This window comes from Diadema setosum, chromosome 12, assembly GCF_964275005.1.
Source record: "Diadema setosum chromosome 12, eeDiaSeto1, whole genome shotgun sequence".
In the NCBI taxonomy this organism is placed as follows: Eukaryota; Metazoa; Echinodermata; class Echinoidea; order Diadematoida; family Diadematidae; genus Diadema; species Diadema setosum.
In genome coordinates, this window is record NC_092696.1 from 2207770 (window position 1) to 2234825 (window position 27056).

At 40.7% G+C, this 27056-nt stretch overlaps 1 protein-coding gene and 1 pseudogene across 1 annotated transcript; both read left to right on the forward strand.

The window, feature by feature from the left end:
- The first annotated feature begins 4301 nt into the window (after window positions 1-4301).
- The window catches only part of LOC140236282 (uncharacterized), a 29690-nt pseudogene continuing 6935 nt past the window's right edge, over window positions 4302-27056 (forward strand).
- LOC140236281 (uncharacterized) lies at window positions 6802-9912 on the forward strand. The gene has a single exon (XM_072316237.1). The coding sequence runs from the start codon at window positions 6802-6804 to the stop codon at window positions 9910-9912; it is 3111 nt and encodes a 1036-aa protein (XP_072172338.1).

A 27056-nucleotide genomic window follows, 5' to 3' on the forward strand; every position in this document is an offset into this window, starting at 1 on the left:
GCTGGAGACCGGAAAAACTGGTGGGAGGTCGCGGAGACGTCATGGACGTCGCTGTTTGACATACTTAAAAAAAAACGTGACCTATCTGCGTGCTGACATCCTGCCTAGATCAAGTCAGGTGATCCTGCAAAGGCTCCCTCGTATTTGTTTTTTTTTTTTTTTTTTGGCACCTGTCATAACTCATCTCAGAGACATCTCCTTGGTGAGACCGCATGATATTTTTATGTTGGAGACGTCTCCGCGACTGCCGCAACTGATAAGTTGGAGACGTCGCGCGGAGACGTCTCCGTTGGTGAGATACTAGCTTTAACTCCAAAAACAATGTAAAACAAGGCGATCCAAGTAAAAGTTGGGTCCCACCTTTGCTTAGTATCGCTTTGTCTTGGATATCTCAGCCAACTTAAAGCCAATTTTTATCAAATATAAACATTGAATTACTGATTCCTCTGGAATAATATGCTCTTAGTTCATTTTTCAGAAGAGGTTACTCGTTATCTCACAAAAAAAAAGGTTAGAAACCTGAAGCCAGGTCTCAACCAAAACTACACAATTCCTTTGGAGACAGTCAGCCATTGACTATAATATACAGAAAAGATCCCAGTCGCAGGGAAAACTTTCTTTCCCATATTAAAGTGGAAAGTTTCCTTGGACAGTCTGCAAACTATCCTTCTCCCTGGTTACATTTGCATCGAAAATGCGAACACCTGGTTTCTTTTTCAGCTGTGGTAAAGGAATTAACATATAATTCCAATGTGCAATCCTAATCATCCAGCAAGATCTACTAGGAAAAGAAAAGTTAATTAGCCGGTCGATTTGGGTCGGTCACAGCTAGAATACAAGAAATACTCACCCACTTCCTTTACTTCGTCGGAAAGCTTGAACAACTTAATCTTTTCAAGATCCTCACATAGGTATCGAAAATCATCCTTTGAGTACGTGTTGCATTTGATCATCGCAACGAAGAAAGGCAAGACCAACATTTCTTTTTCAAACATTTCATAGTCACTTGCTGACAAATAATCCTGATTTAAAAAGAGCAAATCGTGAAAGTCCTTTCTACTCAATCTATTTTTCACATAAAGGTATACTTCCTCGCAGCGTTCAACAGATCTTTGCCTGATGGCCTTTGAATCTGTGTTGGAGTTCAATCTGATTTCGACATCACGATTTGAAGCCATTGTAAAATATCAATCAATAAAAACGATGAATTAATGTGTACTCCACCACAGGCTTCCACTCATTGCACGGTTCTCATACGCACACTATGGACTTTCCGTGTTGAACTTGAACCATGGCTCCATTTTCTACCAGTTTCGTCAGGAGCCTATCCCCATGCAACTTATTCACGAGTACTAGCACTTCCTCGTGGTGACAAAATAGCAGTGGATCGTCCAAAGCACATCTGTGACTTTAATATTTCATGCAGTAGTACTTATAGTAGCTGTCAGGACAATTCAGCATGTCAACAGTGCTGAAGTTCTTTTTCCGTCCGGCATTCATAGAAAAGTCGGCAGATAGTATATTCTGTATGTTGAAGTGGAACGATGATTATATTCATGTATTGGTGAACATGTACTACACTGTGTGCATGCTCTCTATATCATAATCGGGGGAAACGCCTTGCGCGTTGAAGCAACGACGATGGTTGCCTATACCACCTGCTGCTACCCAAGCGGGAAAAAAACTGAGGCACGATGCAGCGAGGTGTAACAGCTATGTAAATTTCATTGAGAGACGAGTGTTAACACCCCTTGCGTGCTGCACGATGATTGGCTGTTCACAAAATGAATTCAACGATGCTGAGCAGCCACCATCTTGCATCTATCCAAAGGCAAATCAGCAGCCCAACCCTAAGGGTGTTTTTTTTTTCCTTGTTTAGAAACTCATATTTGTTTGGTATCTTTTGTGTTTGGCCATTGATATGGCAATATACAATCCATCATGTGATCGTTACGGGTACACAAACCGCGAAGAGAAGGAACCGGAAAGCGGGAAATGTATATTTCAGAGATTAGTAATTTGTAGAACGCTAAGCCACGATCACACATTGTTATCATTATTGTTAGTAATGGCAAGCAGGTTTCAGAGACGGAGTTCCAACTGGCTGAAATTATTCAAAAAGTTGTCATTTTTGTCGAGCCCACAGGAGCTATATGAGGGGAGACTAAGGGATTGCCTGCGGCGTCTGTCCGTCCGTCGTCAGTAGTATATGAGGTACCTTTTCAAGAGGTCCAGGAGCAGGAGCAGGAAGAGTAAACAATAGAATATGAAATATGAATATTTGCATTGTTCTTAAACAAAGAGAATATGATATTAACGATCACAAAATTAATCAGATTTGTATAATTAGGGTATTACTCGATAATATTCTATTGTTTACTGCTGAGTCTATTGTCTTAGATCACGCTCATAAATAACATTCTTTTGTTTTAACGGTATGCTATTTGTTCGCAAGATGATGGTTAATAGTTCTAGCAATATGCTATTGTTTTAACGATGAGTTTATTGTTTTAGATCATGCTCATGAATATTCTTTTGTTTTAACAATACACTATGTCGACAACGTGCTACGATGGTTGATTGTTTTAGCATTATCCTATTGTTTTAACGGAGATGATGGTCGATTGTTTCAGCAATATCCTATTGTTTTATTGATAATAATGTCTGTGTGTTGTTGTTTTTTATTACGCTCATAAAGATTCTTCTGTTTTAACAGTATGTTATATTAGGTAACATGATAGTCCATTGCTTTAGTTATATATTATTGTTTAAATATGCAATCTATTATCTGAGCGTGATCTTACTCTTCCTTATAGATATTCTGCTTTAATGAGACACCGTTGTTTTGAGCAAACCCCGGCTGTGCTGTGACGTGTTGACGATGTCCATTGTTCATAACCGTGACAGTATCGGACACGCTTGGATAAGATGGTGAATTCGATGGAAGTATATTGCACCATCGTGTGAAAGAGAACAAGGTAAACTGTATCTAGTCAACAGGTGTGAAACGAGGTCCATTGTTATGTCATAGCCGTAACAGCGTCGGACACGCTTGGATAAGATGGTGAATTCGATGGAAGTGTAGCGGTTTTCTATATCTAAGCCGGGTTCACACGTACAAATTAGCGGGATGACGATCGCGATGCTCATCCCGAGTTTTTTTGCGATCGTCCACACGTACCAAATTAGCGGGATACCGATCGCGATCGGTATCCCGCTAATTTGGCGAGCGTCCACACGTACCGAATTATCCCGCTAATTGCCGATAGAGATAACAGCAAAGCCTGCAAACTGGGTCACACAGCGCCCTTCTCTATCACCACCTGTGCGCACTTTCCTTTGTCCATTGTCTTTTACGCGTCATTGGTGTGGTTCGCGCGCTGTTGTTATTGTTCTCCAAAGAGGTGAAGGACCTCCTCGCAGAGGCCTCGCTGTTGTGATGTGCGCATTGCATGATGGGATGTAAAAACTCGAGATTCTAATCCCGACCGTTCACACGTACCAGCGCGGGGCCAATTATCCCGCTAATTGGCGAACCAGCGCAAGATTTCTTGGGATTAGCATCGCGATGCTTATCCCGCTAATTTTCGGGTTTTTTCTGTCCACACGTGCAAAAAACTCGGGATTACGATCGCGATGCAAATCTCGAGATTTGTATCCCGCTAATTGATGTACGTGTGAACCCGGCTTATGTATCATATTGTCTGGCATTCTGGCTGTTGTAAATTACGCTGTCTGGCTGCCACAGTATTTTGTCAACATCCACGCGAGCTTTCTTTGTGCGCCGACACATGACAGGTGCGCACTACATTCTTCGCTTTTGTCATCGTGCCGAGGTACGCGTATTTCACATTCCAACAGTAGTCGGATTTTCATAAACACACCCCTTGTTTTGCTGTCACGGAAACAAGCTACCAATTAGTGACGAGCTGCGCATCTTCATCAGCCAATTACCACTCTCAAAGCTCCTGTCCGTGACATGTTTTCTCCGACCACGCCGTTTCATTTTCCACGCTTCCTCATCACTTCACGATTAGCTTTCATCCAGAGAGCACGATCTAATCGTCGAAGTCACGTCCGCATACTGTATCACCTTTACTTACGGATTATTCTCAATTCGGAATATCACACCTTCCCGGATTTTATACTTCGCGACTTTCGCTACATTTTATACCGCGATTCGCTCTTTCTTCATACTCTACACTCCAACCTGGGGATTTTTACATCGCTACATTCAACGCGATCAGCGCTTCGTTACATCGCTTCATTCAACGCGATCTACCTGCGCTCCATCACATTGCACTGCATCGGTCCTGCTAGCGTACTGTTCGTGGTGTGCAGACTCTACCAGGGACCTCGCAGTTTCATCTATCCAGCGCCCCAGCGGTGGACTCTACCCTCGCTTGTGCTAGCCGCGGCACCCGGAGGATACTCCACGCTGCTGCTGGATATTTTGTACATATTTCTATGGGACACTGTCGTCTTCGGACACCCTAAGTGCATTCGGAGTTAGTCCATATTCTTTCATATTACTTCGGGAAGTGCAATACCCATTTCAAGGACACTGTTCACCTCTACTGGTGCCCTGGTGCTTTCTACACTACTCTAAGTGTCATACGGTCACACGAGTCTACCCTTCCTGTTGGTGGTACCCCCAGTCCTGTCGTCCTGTTCGCCATTCGGTGAGTTGTTAGGTATTACATTAAAGGCCCGTACCATAATACCTACAGAAGTATTGCACCACCGTGTCAAAGAGAACAAGATAAAATTGTATATAAATTTACTCAACGGGTGTGAGGTATTGATCTGTATAACTCGATACAGATGTGAATGATGTGAAAAGCTGATGGGTCAAGTTTCGGATGCTTTAGTCTATCCGTATGAGACGAGTGTATGCTTTGGTAGCTGTTGCGTTACCATGCAGTTCAAGTCATTTACCCCTCCCTATGAGTCTATGGAAAGATCCTGTAGCCATGTTAAATTTATATTATTTTGTCTGCATCTAATAAAGTACAAGGAAACGAGTATATTACACTATCAGTAGCCTATGGCAGTACTATAACAACGCATACAGTTGATATAAAGTAATGGCATCGCCTTTTTACGATAACCGCAATGAATTGTTTTCTCTCTTGGCTAATTTGCGTCAATTTTCATGAAGAGGATAAAAGTTGTTCAGTTTAAATAATACTAACAATTGGTAATGAGCCTGTCAATTTTTTGGTCCTTCTATACGATTATATTGTCAGGAAGTAATATTAAAATATTTCTTTACTTTTCAAATTATACCTATTTAGATCTAATATACTATGAGTGTAAGTATCATTTGTGTGCACGTTGTAATTGATAAATAACATCTATAAATATAATATATCGAATAAATCATACGAGGTTTGTTTAATTATACAAGGGCCTAGGCTAGTTATGTTTCCTTTATTTTCTAATGATCATCACAGTGATTAAAAAAAAAACCAAACAAATCCGTCCACTCAGAAAAGAAAATCGAAATGATAAACCCATTGCTTTTTAATGTGAGAAAAGTTGCATTTCTTTTTTATGCGGAGGTGATTTCCACTTATCTGTATTCGTACGATTAAAAGCTGAAAAGTGCAATCATTAACGGTTGCTACTACACATATATGTTTGATATTCTCCATCCAAACATTTAATTTTTTTTTTTTTTTTTTTGCCGACAATGTTATACGATACGGTCATTCACGGTTCGTGGTTCACAAAGTTGTTTTCCCCCTTATGTTTACGTTGCTACGTTGCCATTAGCCAAAGATTTGGGGGTTAAACATTCTAGTAAAACTTGTTTCTATATCTTACCCATCCCCCCCACCCTACCCTTCATTCAGCGCATGAGTTTATCCTCACTGTCGATGTATGTGCAAAAAAAAAAAAAAATGAAACGAACCCTGCTACTAACTTAAGTGCATCCTAAACACTAGAGCGGGTGTCATGCCGCTGTACTGGCACTGACCAGTGGAGATCGCGCGTGGCTACGAACAATACCCTTTCCCTGACGTCATATGCTTGGACAAAAGGACCGGTCTGCGTATCCCAACGAGTTCAAGAAATCGATAATAGAAATTCCCCTCTCCTGATATCCCCGACAGTGAACATGCCTCTTCTTCATTCTTTCTTAATAATTCGTTGAATTCATTATCTTCTCATAAAAAACTTGGTCGTTACAGTTTTGATCTCGTTTTTTCGTATTTCTTTCTTCATAGATTTGCATAAATGTGTATTTTTTTTTTTAGCCATCACACGTTCAAATATCATTTTTTCATCGTAATTTCATAACGGTAAAAGCATAAAATATAATACCGATACATGTTTTGAAGGTCAATCATTGCATTGAAATAATCTTTCTTATCAATCAGAAATAACAGAACTGAACCTCTCTTGGAGAAACGGAACAAAAAAAAATCACACACACAATGTGTCATGAATTGTTATGCACATAATCTGGTCAGATACATACACATACACACGTTAAATATATTTATCCTCTTCACTCGTTCGCACAAAGATGTGAAATGTTGTTCCACTTCTTCATTCGCATCGTACAAAGACACTCACACAATTATATTATGACACCCCCATGATTTATACTCTTGATACTCAAATATGACTGCAAAAAAAAAGAAATTTGAATGCGTTACATGCACAGATTTAAGACTGCAAATGGTGAAATGATGAAACGATGAAATGATGAAACGATGAAATGATGAAACGATGAAATGAAAGATCAAGGGTAATGGGTACACAAGAGACATTGTCATCTTAAACGTGTACATGCCAACGGGCAACTCCCTCGACATAATCACCGAGTATAACTCCATCATTGATGAGATGTCCCATATCCTACAGTCGTTCAATCAGGACACAGAAGTTGTCATCCTAGGGGACTTCAATGTAGACATCTTCCATCCAGCTAAGCACCACAAGAGTCAGGCCAAGGCCCTGCATATCTTCCTTAATGAGCACAGTCTCTTCTGTCTCAACAAGCCCCATTCCATCCCAGGCACATACACGTACATGAGTGATGATGGCATGACAAAGTCAAATCTGGATCTACTCATTGTTAGGACCAACAGAATGGATAGATACTGTGAATTTCACATCTGTCCAGAGGAACCAAAGAACACGTCAGATCATCTTCCAGTCAAAGTGTTGTATGACAACTGCCAAGACAGGACAGGCCCACGCAAACCACAGGATAGCTCCTCCTCAGTACCATATGGAAGGAAACTTCCTCGACTCAAGATAAGATGGGAAACTCTTGACCCTGCATCCACAGAAATGCTGTACACACGACCCCTAGAAAAGCAATGCAGAGAGATCTTGTCACACCTCCCCATGGAATCTGAGATTTTACACCCAGAAGTCGCCGAACAGGTCCTCAATGAGGTATCTAACATCATGCTTCAGATTTCAACCTCCAACCTGCCTCACTCTTTTTCTAGCACCCCCAAAGCTAGGAAGCCAGAATGGACTGAAGCAGTGGATCAGACATACAGCCAAATGAAGCATGTCTGGAAAAGCTGGAAGGAGCAAGGTCGTCCTCGGAATAAAGAGTGTAATATTTGGCAGGACTACAAACAGGCGAAGAAACGGTTCAGACGCCATCTACGTCAGGAAAGGCAGCGTGTGAAAAACATGATCCTGGAGGAAGTTGAATCTTCAAGGGAAGATGATCCCAGACTGTTCTGCAAGCTAGTCAGGCAGCACAAAGTCTCAGCGAAAGGCGCAGAGACGGACTCCATAGTTGTACATGAAAGAACGTATGCAGGCCATCGAATTCTCGCAGGATGGGAAGAATACTTCACGCAGCTTTCAACACCGAAAGATCTCCTCCCGTGTCTGATAGACCAGGAAGTGAGTACCGCAGCGAAAACCCTACAGAGAACCCAAATGCGTATCACCACCTCACACTTATATGATGCAATCTGTAAGTTGAAGGCAGGAAAAGCTGGTGGGCAAGACCAAATCTGCCCCGAGCATATCAAATGTGCCGGCCCCATCGCACGCCTCGTCCTTGTGCAGGTATTCAATTCACTTGTATACCACTGCCACGTCCCCGCCAGCTTCAAGATCAGCCTCATCCTACCTGTACACAAAGGAAAAGGGAAACCGATGAATGACCCCTCCAATTACAGGGGTATCTCTCTGACATCTGTGTTCTGTAAACTACTAGAGCTGCTCATAAAACCGCACATAGAGGAGACTCTTCGCAGGTCGAATGTGCCAGATGAACTGCAAAGTGGATTCCAGGAAGATCACTCATGTATGCTACTGGCAAGCACTCTTAACATCGTCATTGAGATTAACTCACTCAACAAGATGCAAACCTTTGTGGCCTACCTAGATGCAGCAAAGGCCTTCGATACAGTATGGCACAATGGCCTGCTACTGAAGCTCTTCAAAGCAGGTGTGCATGGAAGCCTATGGCTACTCGTGAGGAATCTGTACGAAGGCCTGACGGCCAAAGTCTGGTGGAACGGCAGAACAAGTGAACCCTTTCATGTGAGGCAAGGTGTCAGACAAGGTGGAATCCTGTCCCCTCTGCTCTACCTCGTGTACATTAATGGTCTCATCACAAAACTTCGGGACTCCGGGCTCGGCTCTTCAGTACATTCTATCTACACTGGTATACTGGTTCTGGCAGACGATGTTGCTCTTGTGGCAACGTCAGCAGATGAACTGAACAGCATGCTCCAGATAGTGTATGAATACTCCACTAAGTGGAGATACACTATCAATGCTGCCAAGAGTGCCGTCATCGTCACTGGACCAGGACCCCAGACAACACACCTGTGGCAGTTTGGATCAAACACCATACCACAGGTAGACAAGCACCCCCACCTTGGTATTATTCGTTCTAATAGTAACCATGACCCAAGTCCTAAGATGATCTCCACAGCCAATAAGACTCTGTATGCACTCACAGGACTAGGCACCTTCCGCATGGGACTCACACCAACTGTTATAGCATCCCTGTGGGAACGCTTCTGCCTACCACGTATGACCTACGGATCTGAGGTAACATACCTCACAAAGGCAGCTATGAATCGCCTAGACAAGGCCCAGGAGACCTTATTCAAAACCTTGCTGGGACTTCCTCGTTCCACAGCCAACGAATCTGTGCACATATTGACCAGGCTTCCCAATGTTTCTGACAAGATTGCCATACTCCGGCTCAGGCTGCTCGGGAAGATGATCACACTAACACCCAACAGGGTCGAGTACCGTCTGTTCAAGCACATGCTGTGCCATCACCCAGGCTCCAAAACAACCAAAGCCTTCAAGACCCTTCTTCAACAGTACAATCTTCCACCCTTAGAAGATGTCTTGAACATGCCCACCACTTATCAGCAGTGGAAGAGGATCACTAGCGCAGCAGTCCTGGGTCAAAGAGAAGATAAATCCAAAGAGGCAATGGCCACCAAGTCCACACTTCACCTCCTCAGTTCCTTGGACCCCTCCCAGGTATCTACCCTCCTCCCCGCCAGACTCGACTCGCATTCACTTCGACAGGCAGTACCAGTTAAATGTCAGCTGCTGTGTGGAGTTTATCCCACTAACACCCGTCTGACTTTGGTTGGGAAACTACAGAATACTAGGTGCCCCTGTCAAATGCCCAAAGAGGAGACTATCACACATCTCCTTGGGGAGTGCGCGCTGTACGCCAAGGAGAGGAAGATATATATCTCACACCTACCAGAAAGATTACGGAAATTGCTCTCCCGGACGCCCCAAGATAAGCAAGCCACACTCACTGCCAGCCTAATACTCACCGGAACAAGTGACCCCAATATTTCCCAGGAAGAATCTGCAATTCTCCACATCAACTCCCTTCGCTTCCTAGCTGATATGCATGTGATCCGCTCATCTATGACATCATAACCTTTTCATACCTGTGCTTGATTTGTTGCTCTCATCTTGTCCTCCTCATCTCTCCTGCTCTTTGCTATTACTTATTGTGTTGATCCTTGTCTGTTGTCTCCGGCTTGACCTATGACCACATTAAGTACATTACAACCAATGTATTACTAAATTTCTGCGAATCTAACGCAGTTCTCCAGGACTGGAGGAAATCAACAAAAGAAGAAGAAGAAGGTGAAATGATGAAACGATGAAATGATAAAATGATGAAACGATAAAATGATGAAATGATAAAAAGAGGAATATAATTGTCCTCATTCTTTCTCACTTTCGATGCCAAGTACTCACACCGTAATGATGTTAGGTCAAGCAAAGTCAAATAAGATTTCCATGATATTGCAAACGCGCACAGCTCCACCACACCATAAACTCCATATAGACCCCATTTCCCTGACGTCATATGCTTGGACAAAAGGACCGGTCTGCGTATCCCAACGAGTTTAAGAAATCGATAATAGAAATTCCCCTCTCCTGATATCCCCGACAGTGAACATGCCTCTTCTTCATTCTTTCTTAACAATTCGTTTAAATCATTATCTTCTCATAAAAAACTTGGTCGTTACAGTTTTGTTCTCGTTTTTTTTTTCTCGTATTTCTTTCTTCGTAGATTTGCATAAATGTGTATTTTTTTGGAGCCATCACACGTTCTAATATCATTTTTTTTAACCGTAATTTCATAACGGTAAGAGCATAAAATATAACACCGATACATGTTTTGAAGGTCAATCATTGAATTGAAATAATCTTTTCTTATCAATCAAAAATGATAGAAGTGAACCTCTCTTGGACAAACGGAAAAAAAAAATCACACACAATGTGTCATGTATTGTTATGCTCATAATCTGGTCAGATACATACACATACACACGTTAAATATATTTATCCTCTTCACTCGTTCGCACAAAGATGTGAAATGTTGTTCCACTTCTTCATTCGCATCGTACAATGACACTCACACGATTATATTATGACACCCCCATGATTTATACTCTTGATACTCAAATATGACTGCAAAAAAGAAATTTGGATGCGTTACACGCACAGATTTAAGACTGCAAATGGTGAAATGATGAAACGATGAAATGATGAAACGGTGAAATAATGAAACGATGAAATGATTACACGATGAAATGATGAAACGATAAAATGATGAAATGATGAAAACATTAAGATAGTAGTGTCAGTCGTTATATCGTGAGGATAAGTTCAGTAGAACGGCTAGCATTCAATATTTCGAATGTATTCATACAGAATATTATGTATCATGTACAGTCCCTCACATCTGAACATAGACCGTACAATCAATGATCAGCCGATGAAATGACCGGCTGGGGATATGTAACGATGCTAGGGTTTAGCGTTAATACAATAAAAAAAAAAAACATTTGTAGAATATAATATCAAGTATGCGTGTGTACATATTTAAATAGCACCCCATTCATACTATTTTTCTCATTCGCATCGTTTCAACAGACAACCGCACCAATGAAGTAAACATGCAATCTCAACCACATTCACCAACTCGAGATATCGGAATTGAAACACATGGAACTTTTTCCTTCTTTTTGTTCATTTATTCAACTATACTTACAATCATGCGCAATATCCATATATTCGTTGATATCCTCCATGTCCTCACTATAAAGCTTTTGTCATACTCCATTACACGGTAAAATAGATATCCTATATATTTCAAAAATAATACACTGCATATAATTTTTATCATTTCATCGTGTAATCATTTCATCGTTTCATTATTTCACCGTTTCATCGTTTCATCATTTCATCGTTTCATCATTTCACCATTTGCAGTCTTAAATCTGTGCGTGTAACGCATCAAAATTTCTTTTTTGCAGTCATATTTGAGTATCAAGAGTATAAAATCATGGGGTGTCATAATATAATTGTGTGAGTGTCTTTGTACGATGCGAATGAAGAAGTGGAACAACATTTCACATCTTTGTGCGAACGAGTGAAGAGGATAAATATATTTAACGTGTGTATGTGTATGTATCTGACCAGATTATGTGCATAACAATACATGACACATTGTGTGTGTGTGATTTTTTTTTCCGTTTGTCCAAGAGAGGTTCAGTTCTGTTATTTCTGATTGATAAGAAAGATTATTTCAATTCAATGAATGACCTTCAAAACATGTATCGGTATTATATACCGACATTTCCTCAGGACAATCTCATTTTTTCGCAGTTGTATTCTCCTTCCTATCGTTTTATATTGGAGACTCACATTCATACATGACCATCGATTGATTGCTGAGTTGGAAATGTTTTATCATCTTGCATATATCGAGATATAGACGTCTTCTTATCCACGTCAAGGTGTGCATTTACTGAACTCATTTTTACCTAGTCCCATACATACATTCTTTCTGTGCGTTTCATTACCTCTTTGCATGGGACATCTGTGCCTTCTGCCTTTTAATACTGGAACCAATATTCAATTTCTACACGGCGAGGATCACTGCTCTGTGACATTCACCGTCAAGTTTTGCTCTGTAAGTTTACAGTAAATACATTGTGTATATATTTTGAACTTATCTTTACACTTGTTTCGGTGCAAAATGGCGCCATGGTGAAATTAAAACCACTACGGACAAATAAGTGCCGGGGACAACCAGGCACCTCATCTTTCAAATTCAAACTTCCGAAAGGAATCACAACAGACAGTGTATCCTATTCTATAGATCTCATCTCGAAAGTGCATAACACTGTGCCTGAAGAACTTTCTGCCACAGACTTCTACGCAGGGGAATTGGCACAGATATACCCCGATCTAAACTCTGAGATTTGCCGCCATTTTGCCTTGCAAATAACCTCAGATAGTGTCAATGACTCGCTTCACTCTTCACGGAACAGTTCAATTGTGAACCACATAGCATCTGACAATGAAGAACAAAACACCTGCGAAATCTGTGCTCTTAAATGCAAGGGCATGGAACGCATTTGTATGAGGTGTAAAAGCCTACACTTTCGTGTCGACCAGCTGTGTATGGATGTGAAAAGAATTCAACATGCTGTCGATGCGCTACTAGACGCTCCCTCTAATGCCAGATGCCCCACACCATCGAAGTCAAATCAAACATCTTCAAGAACGAAGGATACATGACACATTGTGTGTGATTTTTTTTTTTTCCGTTTGTCCAAGAGAGGTTCACTTCTGTTATTTTTGATTGATAAGAAAAGATTATTTCAATTCAACGATTGACCTTCAAAACATGTATCGGTATTATATTTTATGCTTTTACGAAGAAAGAAATACGAAAAAAAAAACGAGAACGAAACTGTAACGACCAAGTTTTTTGTGAGAAAATAATGATTTAAACGAATTATTAAGAAAGAATGAAGAAGAGGCATGTTCACTGTCGGGGATATCAGGAGAGGGGAATTTCTATTATCGATTTCTTAAACTCGTTGGGATACGCAGACCGGTCCTTTTGTCCAAGCATATGACGTCAGGGAAAGGGTATTGTTCGTAGCCACGCGCGATCTCCATTGGTCAGTGCTAGTATAGCGACATGACACCCGCTCTAGTGTTTAGGATGCACTAAAGTTAGTAGCAGGGTTCGTTTCATTTTTTTTTTTTTGCACATACATCGAGAGTGAGGATAAACTCATGCGCTGAATGAAAAGGGGGGGGGGGGAGAGATGGGTAAGATATAGAAACAAGTTTTACTAGAATGTTTAACCCCCAAATCTTTGGCTAATGGCAACGTAGCAACGTAAACATAAGGGGGAAAACAACATTGTGAACCACGAACCGTGAATGACGGTATCGTATAACGTTGTCGGCAAAAAAAAAAAAAAAAAATGAAATGTTTGGATGGAGAATATCAAACATATATGTGTAGTAGCAACCGTTAACGATTGCACTTTTCAGCTTTTAATCTTACGAATACAGATTAGTGGAAATCACCTCCGCATAAAAAAAAAAGAAATGCAACTTTTAAAAGCAATGGGTTTATCATTTCGATTTTCTTTACTGAGTGGACGGATTTGTTTTTCTTTTAATCACTATGATGATCATTAGAAAATAAAGGAAACATAACCAGTCTAGGCCCTTGTATAATTAAACAAACCTCGTATGATTTATTCAATATATTATATTTATAGATGTTATTTATCAAATAGAACGTGCACACAAATGATACTTACACTCATAGTATAATAGATCTAAATAGGTATAATTTGAAAAGTAAAGAAATATTTTAATATTACTTCCTGACAATATAATCGTATACAAGGACCAAAAAAATTGACAGCCTCATTACCAATTGTTAGTATTATTTAAACTAAACTACTTTTATCCTCTTCATGAAAATTGACGCAAATTAGCCAAGAGAGAAAACAATTCATTGCGGTTATCGTAAAAAGGCGATGCCATTACTTTATATCAACTGTATGCGTTGTTATAGTACTGCCATAGGCTACTGATAGTGTAATACACTCGTTTCCTTGTACTTTATTAGATGCAGACAAAATAATATAACATGGCTATAGGATTCCCCCCCCCCCCCGCATAGACTCTAGAATAGGGAGGGGTAAATGACTTGAACTGCATGGTAACGCAGCAGCTACCAAAGCATATACTCGTCTCATACGGATATAAAAGCATCCGAAACTTGACCTATCCGCTTTTCACATCATTCACATCTGTATCGAGTTATACAGATCAATACCTCACACCCGTTGAGAATATACAATTTTATCTTGTTCTCTTTCACACGATGGTGCAATACTTCCATCGAATTCACCATCTTATCCAATAAGCGTGTCCGACGCTGTTACGGCTATGACATAACAATGGACCTCGTTTCACACCTGGTGACTAGATACAGTTTACCTTGTTCTCTTTCACACGATGGTGCAATATACTTCCATCGAATTCACCATCTTATCCAAGCGTGTCCGATACTGTCACGGTTATGAACAATGGACATCGTCAACACGTCACAGCTCAGCCGGGGTTTGCTAAAAACAACGGTGTCTCATTAAAGCAGAATATCTATAAGGAAGAGTAAGATCATGAGATAATAGATTGCATATTTAAACAATAATATAATTTAACTGAAGCAATGGACTATCATGTTACCTAATATAAGATACTGTTAAAACAGAAGAATCTTTATGAGCGTAATAAAAAAACAACAACACACAGACATATCAATAAAACAAAAGGATATTGTTGAAACTATCGACCATCATCTCCGTTAAAACAATAGGATAATGCTAAAACAATCAACCATCGATCGTTAAAACAAAAGAATATCCATGAGCATGATCTAAAACAATAAACTCATCGTTAAGACAATAGCATATTGCTAGAACTATTAACCATCATCTTGCGAACAAATAGCATACCGTTAAAACAAAAGAATATTATTTATGAACGTGATCTAAGACAATAGACTCAGCAGTAAACAATAGAATATTATCGAGTAATACCCTAATTATACAAATCTGATTAATTTTGTGATCGTTAATATCATATTCTCTTTGATTAAGAACAACGCAAATATTCATATTTCATATTCTATTGTTTACTCTTCCTGCTCCTGCTCCTGGACCTCTTGAAAAGGTACCTCATATACTACTGTCGTCCGTCCGTCGTCCGTCCATAACGCTACACAAACTTGGAGGAAAGAGTCTTCATATACAAAGTTACACATTTTACCAAACATGAAGATCACCTCAAGGTCAAAGGTCACAGGCAGGGGTCAATGAACATTTTATTACAGTATATCTCAAATACGAACTAAAAACGAACAATTTATATGACTAATGTTGGTCTCCCGATAGCAACATAGCATATCGTCCCCTCTTCCAGCAAACCAATTTTATTATTCTACATTCCAGCATATCTGCCTTTGTGCACTTTGTGCACTGAAGTTCATCACATGGTCAAAGGTCACACACAGAGGTTAATAAACTTTTAGCGCCCAATGTTATGTGTTAATGGTGCGTTTTGATTTTGATACCTATGTCCGTTTGTGACCAAACTTGGATGGTAGATGTCCCGAAGAGTTAAAGGTCATCACAAGGTCAAAGGTCACAGACACGAGTAAACAAGCTCTTAGGGCCCAAAAGTTTTTACGGTGCATTTCAATTATGACTCGTAACTTTTGATCCCTATGTACTTTTACCTCTTTAAAACAATGGAACTGCTAATTAGTAGGCCAGCCAAGACGATTTTATTTACTTTGGACGGCAAAATTTGTTAATGCTAAGTTTCCCAGCTGAAAGTTTTGCAAAATTACTGAAGTTTAGAATACGGCCGGATGTCAAGCGTATTTTTGCCGAAAATGCCATTTTTGGCTCAAAATGCGGAAGAATGTCAAAAATCACGATTTTTATTTTTTTTTTTTCGAAATAAGTAATGATTAATAAGTACCTTTCAAATTACAAGTCTTTTCTTGAGTTTGAAGTTAGGAATTTGACTAACATGCATTTGAATTTTGAATATTACACGCACATATATGGCGCAATGAAACATAAAACCATGATTTACTCAAAATTGTACTTTGCAAAATCTACCAATATTTCAAAGTTTTTTTTAAACTACCTAAATCAATCTATTCAAAAGTTTTTATTTTTTTCGAAATATAATATAAGTTTTCCCGGTCAATTTCATACTTTTGTCATTGAAGTTCCTATTCCGAGCATTCAATTTCACACGACGCACGCACGCGGAAATATTCGGGCATTCAAATTCCGAATCCGAGCAATCAATTTCATTAACGGGCACTCTATTTCGTTTTTGGCAAGTCAAATTCACGAATGTACGTTCAATTTCCCAACGCGAGCAATGCATTTCTTACTTGTGCATTTAAATTCACGTGAGAATCACGAGGAGCTTGTTTCGGGCATTCAATTTCGTTTTTATGTGATCAATTTCCTGCTTCGTGCACTCAATTTAGTTGAGAAGAGAGGACAGACTTTTTAAGAAGATGGTAATGGGCGGGGGGGGGGGGGGGAGGGCGAACAATTTTCATAAAACAAACCCCACACTACTCAGCCCACCGACACCCCTTCCCACACAAACATACACACTCACACACGCTCGCAAAATTCTTATGTCACTCAGTTTGTTTCTTCATTTCTTCGTGGAGCCAATACGTGAAATCTCAACAAGATTTAACCTACATACATGTTTATTATACACCTGTATAAACATATATGTATATATATATATATATATATATTATACTGTTAAGCCTGTCTGAAGCGACCACCAAAAGGAGACAAAAAAGTGGCTGTTACAGACAGGTGGCCACTAAAGATGATTGGTTGCGATATTCATATGAACAGCTTGCCACCAAAAGGCGCTGAATCCGTCATTTTCCAAAGGATTAAGCGCCTTTTGGTTGCAAGCTCTTCATGTATTGGCTCCGCGAAAAAAAAAAATGAAGAAATAGATTGGTAATGTATTTTTAGCCAATAAAACAATTCCTCTTTATTGGTAAAAAAAAATGCATTACTAGTTTATTCCTTCATTTATATATATATATATACATGTGTGTGTGTGTGTATATTTGTATGAGGTTCTGTGTTTTTCGGTTATTGTTTCTCAAAGATATCACATCAATATCAATTCTTGCATACTGTATGTTCATATAGTCTCATTTCATTCCATGAAAGTTTGAATAAGGCTAAGTCAGCAGTACATCCAATCAACACGCTGTCATTTTCTAATTTACACTCCTTGGTAACACCACGCACAACAACAACAGCAACTACAAATCCAAAGGCCAACTGGTAAACAACAAGATATCACAATCACACGGGTGGAAAGATGTATACCAATCGACAACTTATGTTCGCGTCACAACTTGTATAATGGAAACATTTATTTCGTAGCGTAACAGAACAAACATAATATACACTGCTTAACTTGTAACATGTGTCCAGCTTGAAACCCTCCTAATGAGATAAAGACACTTCCGTCCCTTCCACAAATCCCCTGAAACAGTGAAGGGGTGGTCTTTTCAACCTTCGATCTCCTGTCGAGCGAGACATCGCGGCATGTAGACTTGGGTATGGCGGTATGTAGAGCCCACTAATGTCAAAATCGACCACTAATGTCAAAACAACCACTGATGTCATAACACGTCGACGACAAATGTCATAACAACCACTAATGTCATAACACGTCGACGACAAATGTCATAATAACCACTAATGTCATAACACGTCGACGACAAATGTCATAATGACCACTAATGTCATAACACGTCGACGACAAATGTCAAAATCGCATTAACCACTAATGTCATAACACGTCGACGACAAATGTCAAAATTTCCATTTTTACTGCAAATGTTATAACACGTCGACGACAATGTCAAAATCGGATTAACCACTAATGTCATAACACGTCGACGACAAATGTCAAAATCTCAAAATTTTACTACAAAATGTCATAACGCGTCACAGGGGCATATCCAGGAATTCCGTAAAGGGTAAGTGCCTTTACAAACTCAAAGGCCAGCGAAAACACTCCCCTTTCTTTTTCTTTTTTCTCTCTTTTGTTTAACAGAAACAGAGACGGGGAGGGGCCGGCGCGCCCCCTCTAGATCCGCCACTGCGTCAACCACAAGTTAATGTCAAAACCCATCATTTGCATTACAGAGGCGGATCCAGGAATTCCGTAAAAGGGAGGAACCTTTACAAAGTCAAAGGCTTCCACATTCCCTCCCCATTTTTTTCTTTTTATTTATGTTGTTAAAAAAAAAATAGAAGGGGGGCACCATAAGGGGATGCGTGCCCTCTCCATCCATGATTGCGTTAACCACAAATGTCAAAACTCATTGCTTGCATTACAGGGCCGGATCCAGGAATTCCGTAAAGGGGAGGCGCTTTTACAAAATCAAAGCTGCTGCACCCCTCCCCCCATTTTTCCCTTTTTAGCTTTATTGTTTTAGCTAAAGATAGAGAGGGGGGGGGGTACCAGAGGGGGATGCGCCCCCTTTTTGATCCGCGATTGCGTCAACCAGAAATGTCAAAACTCATTGCTTGTAATACAGGGGCGGATCCAGGAATTACGTAAAGTGGGGGGGGGGGCACCTTTATATAATTAAAGCTGCCGCACCCCACCCTCATTTTCCCCATTTTAGTTGTATTGTTTTAACTAAAGGGAAAGGGGGGGCACCAGAGGGGGATGCGCCCCCTTCTCGATCCGCGATTGCGCAAACCACAAATGTCAAAACTCACTACTTGTAATACAGCGGCGGATCCAGGAATTACGTAAAGGGGGGGGGCACCTTTACTAAAGCCTGGCGCATCCCCCCCCCCATCTTTTTGTTATTGTTTATGTTGTTTTGAAGATTTTTTTTCTTTTTATTTATGTTGGTTTGTTGGGTCTTTTTTAAAGAAAGGGGGCACATGAGAGGGATCCGCCCCTCACGATCCATGATTGCCTAAACCACAAATGTCATAATTCCTGGATCCAGGAATTCCGTAAAGGGGAGGCGCCTTTACAAAATTAAAGTTGCCGCACCCCCTCCCCATTTTCCCCTTTTTAGTTTTATTGTTTTAACTGAAAGAGAGAGAGAGAGAGAAGGGGGGCACCAGAGAGGATGCGCCCCCTTCTCGATTCGCGATTGCGTCAACCACAAATGTCAAAACTTATTGCTTGTAAAACATGGGCGGATCCAGGAATTACGTAAAGGGGGGGGGTGGGAGCACCTTTACATAATAAAAGCCTGGTGCACCCCCATCTTTTTGTCATTATTTATGTTGTTTTGAAGAAAAAAAAAGAGGGGGGGCACCAGAGGAGGATGCGCCCGTCTCGACCCCCCATTACCTCAACCACAATGTCAAAACTCATTGCTTGCATTACAGGGGCGGATCCAGGAATTCCGGAAAGGGGAGGCGCCTTTACAAAATTAAAACATGCCGCTCCCCCCTATTTTTTTTTTTTCATTTCATTTCTGCTGTTTTAACAACAACAAAAAATAGATAGGGGGCACCAAAGGGGGATGCTCCCCCTCTCGATACGCGATTGCGTCAACGACAAATGTCAAAACTCATTGCTTACATTACAGGGGCCGCGGCGGCGGGTCCAGGAAGTCCGTAGAAATAAACAGAAATGAATAAGTTGTGGGGGGTTACGCCAGCCTTTCATTTTGAAAAGACGTCTTTGCGGAATTCCTGGACCCGCCCCTGTAATGCAAGCAATGAGTTTTGACATTTCTGGTTGACCCAATCGCGGATCGAGAGGGGACTCATATCTCTCTGGTGCCCCCTTTCTATCTTTTTTTTTTGTTGTTGTTGTTGTTGTTAAAACACAGAAATAAAAAAAAAATAGGGGTGCGGTAGCTATTTTGTTGTTGTTGTTGTAAAATCAACACATATGAAATAAAAAAAAATAATAGGGGGTGGGGCAGGTTTTAATTTTGTAAAGGCGCCTCCCCTTTACGGAATTCCTGGATCCGCCCCTGTAATGCAAGCAATGAGCTTTGACATTTTGTGATTGACGCAATCGCGGATCGAGACGGCGCATCCCCCCTCTGGTGCCCCCCTTAAAAAACAACATAAATAAAAAGAAAAACGTCTTCAAAACAACATAAATACTACAACAAAAAGATGGGGATGCGCCAGGCTTTAGTCAAGGTGCCCCCCCCCCCCTTTACGCAATTCCTGGATCCGCCCCTGTATTACAAGCAATGAGTTTTGACATTTGTGGTTTACACAGTCGCGGATCGAGAATGGGCGCGCATCCCCCTCTGGTGCCCCCCCCCCCATTCTCTCTCTCTCTCTAGGTAAAACAATAAAACTAAAAAGGGGAAATATGGGGGTGGGGTGCGGCAGCTTTAATTTTGTAAAGGCGCCTCCCCTTTACGGAAATCCTGGATCCACCTCTGTAATGCAAGCAATGAGTTTTGACATTTGTGGTCAACGTAATCGCGGATCCAGACGGGCGCATCCCCCTCTGGTGCCCCCTTTCTTTTTTGTTTCCCCTTCAAAACAACAATAATAACAAAAAGATGGGGGCTGCGCCAGGCTTTAATTATGTAAAGGTGCCCCTCCCCCCCCCCCCCTTTACGCAATTCCTGGATCCGCCCCTGTATTACAAGCAATGAGTTTTGACATTTGTGGTTGACGCAATCGCGGATCGAGAAGGGGGCGCATCCTCTCTGGTGCCCCCTTCTCTCTCTCTCTCTCTCTTTCATTTAAAACAATAAAACTAAAAAGGGGAAATGGGAAGGGGGTATGGCAGCTTTAATTTTCTAAAGGCGCCTCCCCTTTACGGAATTCCTGGATCCGCCCCAGTAATGCAAGCAATGAGTTTTGACATTTGTGGTTAACGCAATCATGGATGAAGAGGGCACGCATCCCCATATGGTGTCCCCTTCTATTTTTTTAACAACATAAATAAAAAGAAAAAAATGGGGAGGGGGTGTGGAAGCCTTTGACTTTGTAAAGGCGCCTCCCTTTACGGAATTCCTGGATCTGTCTCTGTAATGCAAATGATGGGTTTTGACATTGACTTGTGGTTGACGCAGTGGCCGATCTCGAGGGGGCGCTGCGGCCCCTCCTCGTCTCTGTTTTTGAAAGAGGAGGGGTTTTGCTCGCCTTTGCGTTTTTAAAGGCACCTCCCCTTTACGGAATTCCTGGATCCGCCCCTGTGACCCGTTAGGACATTTTTGTGGTCGACGTGTTATGACATTTGTGATTAACCCAATTTTGACATTTGCGGTTGACGCAATCGCGGATCGAGAGGGGGCGCATCCCCCTCTGGTGCCCTCTCTCTATATTTTGTTAACAGAAATAAAATAAGAAAATGGGGGGGGGGGGGGTCTCGCCAGCCTTTGATTTTGTAAAGGCGCCTCCCCTTGACGGAATTCCTGGATATGCCCCTGTGACGCGTTATGACATTTGCAGTAAAATTTGGAAATTTTGACATTAACGTCGACGACGTGTTATGACATTAGTGGTTAATCCGATTTTGACATTTGTCGTCGACGTGTTATGACATTTGCAGTAAAAATGGAAATTTTGACATTTGTCGTCGACGTGTTATGACATTAGTGGTTAATCCGATTTTGACATTTGTCGTCGACGTGTTATGACATTAGTGGTCATTATGACATTTGTCGTCGACGTGTTATGACATTAGTGGTTGTTATGACATTTGTCGTCGACGTGTTATGACATTAGTGGTTGTTATGACATTTGTCGTCGACGTGTTATGACATTAGTGGTTGTTTTGACATTAGTGGTCGATTTTGACATTAGTGGGCTCTACATGGTACCACTGCGCACATTTTTCTTGGGTGATGACGTCGACATTCATCCTACCAACCTGCTGGACGAGTTCACACCTCCATTGCTGAAGGTTCATCCCTGCTTGCTGAGCGGCTTCCCGGTCCCCGATCCGACGTTGCCATTCTGGACGAGCAAGAACTCTCTTGAGTGCAGCCTTGAATGCCGAATGAGCCATTTCAGTTGGGTTCAGAAAGGGCGAATACGGTGGTAGGAACCTGAGCTGGATCCGTGGGTTGGTATACCTTCAGGAAGCTGTGCTCTGACGTGCGGACGCGCATTGTCACAGACTAGAAAGATGGAATCATCCTGTGGAAATGCCTGTTCGCAGTGACGAGCTGTTTCCGCTAGAAAGGCCTCGAACGTTTCCCTTGTCACCGTTTCCTGCGATATTGAATGATGAACGAGGCCGATCTCCGCAGATACGGCGAAAGTCATGTTGCAGTTTCTCCCACGCTGCCCATGTACCACCCTTCTCACTGGAAAGGGACTGGTGGGGAGTGTTCGGTTGTTCAAAACATACAAAAGAGAAGGTGTTTTGGGTATAAAATGAAAGGTAGACATGTAACTTAACATGTGTCAAAATATCTTGGAAATCGGAATCTTCTCAAATGTTTTACAAAGCGAAAAACAAAACATACTTTTCTGGAAAAAGATCCTTCGATACGATGGCGATACGTATTTGAATTGCGGAATACTGCTTGTTGACTGCGAACATCAAACCAACTTACAACGAAATCAAGCCAACATGCCGAGTGAGCTGCGGAACCACATGTACTAGCTAAGTACTGACATTACTGAACTCCACATTGTACGTTAGTTAGAGCAAGCTAGCTCTGACGGCTGGCTGTGCCTATGGGCGCGGCGGCGAGCGCTGGCCACACTTCACTTGCCATAACTCGCATCATACACAGTGTGCAGTGCTTCTAAGTTCGAGCTGTACGATCTTGCATGCTGTGTACGAGTGTATGAGTACGAGTGTATCGTGTACGAGTGTATCGTCTTCTGTACATTCAGATCAAGTCTTGATTTCCATGTCTTCTGGAGCAGAATTTCTGTTTCGAAGGATATGCTGTCTTAACAGACACACACACACAAAAAAAAAACCCTCTCCGGTAGTAATGCTTTAATTACAGTAAAACTCGTATTACAAGAACTTTGTCGAGTTCTGTTTTAGTAATATTTATTAAAGATGCTCACAAGTGGAGATTTCATGAAACTTTTTGGGGTTTTTTCAAGACGTGAACATTGTGAACGATGAAAAATATTGAATGATTGATGATCCCACTATCCTCTGTGTGTGTTTGTGTGTGTGTGTGTGTGTGTGCGTGTAACACGTAGGTATTAATAATGGTAACAATTGGATCATTTATATCTTACACAGTCAATGACTGGTTTCACAGTACTTCACAAAAAAATTCAGTCACAGATTAGCATTAAAAAGAAAAGTCTTAAAATTCGTCTTGAAGACATCAAGGGATGGGGAAATGCACTCGAACCGAGGAAGATCACTCCACAATCGCGGTGCAGATGTCACAAAATCATTGTCCCCCGCTTTACTGTTGGTTTTGGGTACATGTGGTAAGGTTCTACCTGCACTTGAACGTATATGTTAGTACGTACGTAGTATGAACGTATGTTTGCACGTGCGATTGTGTGTACTTTACATACATTTTGATACATATGTTTTTATTGTACAAAGTACAGTATTTTCTTGTAAGGACAACCTAATACAGGTTAGTAAGAGATGATTTTAAGGTTGTCTGACTTTAATGATTTGTAAACGCCAGTATTATTTACTTTCACATTTATTTTGCCTGATAAATGTCGTCAGTTGGTCTTTATAATCAATGAACCAGTCAATCAAATCAATCTGTTGACTTATGTTTGGAGTGGCGATCTCTTTATCTAGTATTTCCATGAAATAAACTACTTCAATGGTAAAAACAAACATTCTCCACTCCTGCTCCATCTGACTGAGAGATATGGCGAAAACACATCTTATCTTATGATTATAAGCTAATTATGTACTATGATGTTTGTAGTGATTAGATATATGATCCGTGCACTGATATGAGAAATTTCCACGGCAGACCGAAATGAGGATATCTGTGCTCTTTCTATTCTAACTGATAATGAGTAAGATGAAAATTTCCAATAGCCGCGTTCTCGACCTTCGAAATGTCGTATCTATAGAATGATTGAATTGATATGATATTACCAAGAACCCATATCAAATTATTAACTTGGGCGGTGAGTTGGCTCAGTCGGTAGCGCGTCTGCCTCACGATCACGCGGCCCGGGTTCGAACCCGAGTCTGGACTGAGCAATGTTGTGTGTAAGCATACCGTCCCCTCTAGCAAGAGGCAAAACACTCTGTCCCTCGGATAGGACATAAAATGGAGGTCCCGTGTATGAGAGAGTAACAACTCATGCACGTAAAAGATCCCGCTTCATTCATTCATCGCAAAGAGCAGGGTGTTTAACCCGGTGTAAAGTGGTCCCACCTCACACCCAACTGGACCCCATGGAAGACCAACTTAACGTAGCTGAATATGGGCTATCCAGCCATCTTCTCAGATGGAAAATGAATTAAACAAACTTCAATTATGATATTATTGAACTTTACGTGATTATCACTGTCACGTAACACATGCTATCAAAACTAACGATATATCATTAACTATACTGACAACAGAAGGACTAAGTTAAAAGAGATATGACAATGCTGTTTGGTACAAAACTTCGATTCAAAAGTATAGTATAGTATTTGGGATTTTTCCCTTTACAATGCACTACAATATATGTTACGTGTGTTATGAATGAGTAGGCATTTTAGGGGACATTAAACATAAACTTGCAAGACGGAATATTCTTGTTTTTATGCTTAAATTGCATAAAGGTATGTGACTTCTAATTTGACGATATTTACAAACTCATTTTCACGCGTATTCCGCTTGTTCTCGAACGAATGTTACATGTTTTCTATTAGAATTTACTGTGCGATCCCACTCTATTAGGTTTACAGAAATAAATCAAACGAATTTTAATGCTTTTGACAGCAGCCCAACTTTTTCCAGATTTAACTGTTTCTTGTCAAAGTGTTCGTAGAAAAGTTAGCCGTTGTTTAGTAGATATCTCACTATCCCTTCTTCTGTATGTATGCAAATACAAATGTTTGTGTGGTGTGTGGTGGTGGTGGTGGTGTGTGTGTGTGTGTAATTGTGTGTGAGTATGTGTGTGTGTGTGTGTTGGTGTATCTCAGTGTGCGATGGTGTTCAGTTGATTTATTTGACTTCACACACACACCACACATATACATAAATGCATACAGACAGAAGAAGGGATAGGGAGGATATCTACTACGCAACGGCTAATTTTTCTACCAGGAACGCTTTGACTTCACATAAAATTGTGTGTTTAACTCTTTATGTGCCATGGTGGAAACCCCCTGTGTGCCACGTTATTCTGAGACACAAAGGTAGTTATGCTGTGAGAAAGAATTCTGTTTTTCCAATCTGTACAACTTCTACAAATTTCTGTTAAGCTGGACATAATAGTGAGCAAAGTCAAAGAGGAATGCCAAACTTTGCTTCAATGTACAATGCATAACAATTGTATTTTCAATTTTTCTTTTGAATTACGAATTGCTGCATTACTGTAAAGGCATGACTTTTGCACATAAAATAGTGACAGAAACTTAGAATGTACACGCAAATCTAGTTAGGAACACCGCTTGATAGTCAATCACCACATAGAATGCAAGCCCTATGTGAGAGGAACAAAAGCGCGAAAAACGCTTTCATTGTACCGGGGATTAGCGATTTAACGATCGGTTTTGGCGGCTTTGTTTGTTGAGCAGAATATGCGAAGATATTGGTTCAATTGGCTTCCATCAACCATTCAAATAAAAACGTCTGTTTTAAATTATGCCTGGCGTAAATGATCTCTTACTGGATAGCAATTCCGAGAAATTAATCACTTCAGTTGGCGAAACAAAAATATTCTCCAAGTCAGTTCCATCTCCCTGATAATAGATATTGTGAATAAATATACGTTGATTATAAGTCAAATAGAAAATTATCGCATTATTTGCAATTATAGATATGATCAGTCTACACACTGAAAAGGCACTGTCCGTGACAGATATGAATGAGAAAACCTTTGCTCTTTGCACTCTAGACGAACTGGCGCCAAATATGAAGAAAATGGCCACGTTTCTTGACTTTGGATATGTTGAATTTTCAAAATAGTTTGTGGTGATGTCTTCCAAGAACTTATGTTAAGTCATTAACCTCAAATAAATGTCACTGCCATTTGCAAACTACCAACCAAGAATAGATATCCCTACCATGGAATGCACAAGCTATAAAGATACCGGCACACTACTATTTTGATAAGAACTCGGATGCACAGAGTTGAGACATGCTGTGGCCAGAATATGCAGAACTTAGATCCAAAAAGCATTTGATCTTTAAGATTTTTTTTTACAAGGGACTGAAGTAAGTGTCGACTCTTATTCATTATCGATATAGAAGCAAAACGTATGTCAACTTTTGACGACTTTATTAAGTCTTTAAAACGTCTTTATGACCAAACACACGCATTTAGACAGGTAGAAGTTGAAAAAACATAGGCTTGTATATTCGACTTTTAAAATATTTTGTACTTATTCTCTTTGTAATGAATATTCATGATTGACATAAAAAACAACAATCAAGCTCCAACTGGAATCACATTTTGTAATTTGTTTATACGTGGTCTCTTTATGAAGATGCATGATCGATTCAACAACCAACAGAAATTACGCTCAAACTGAAAAAC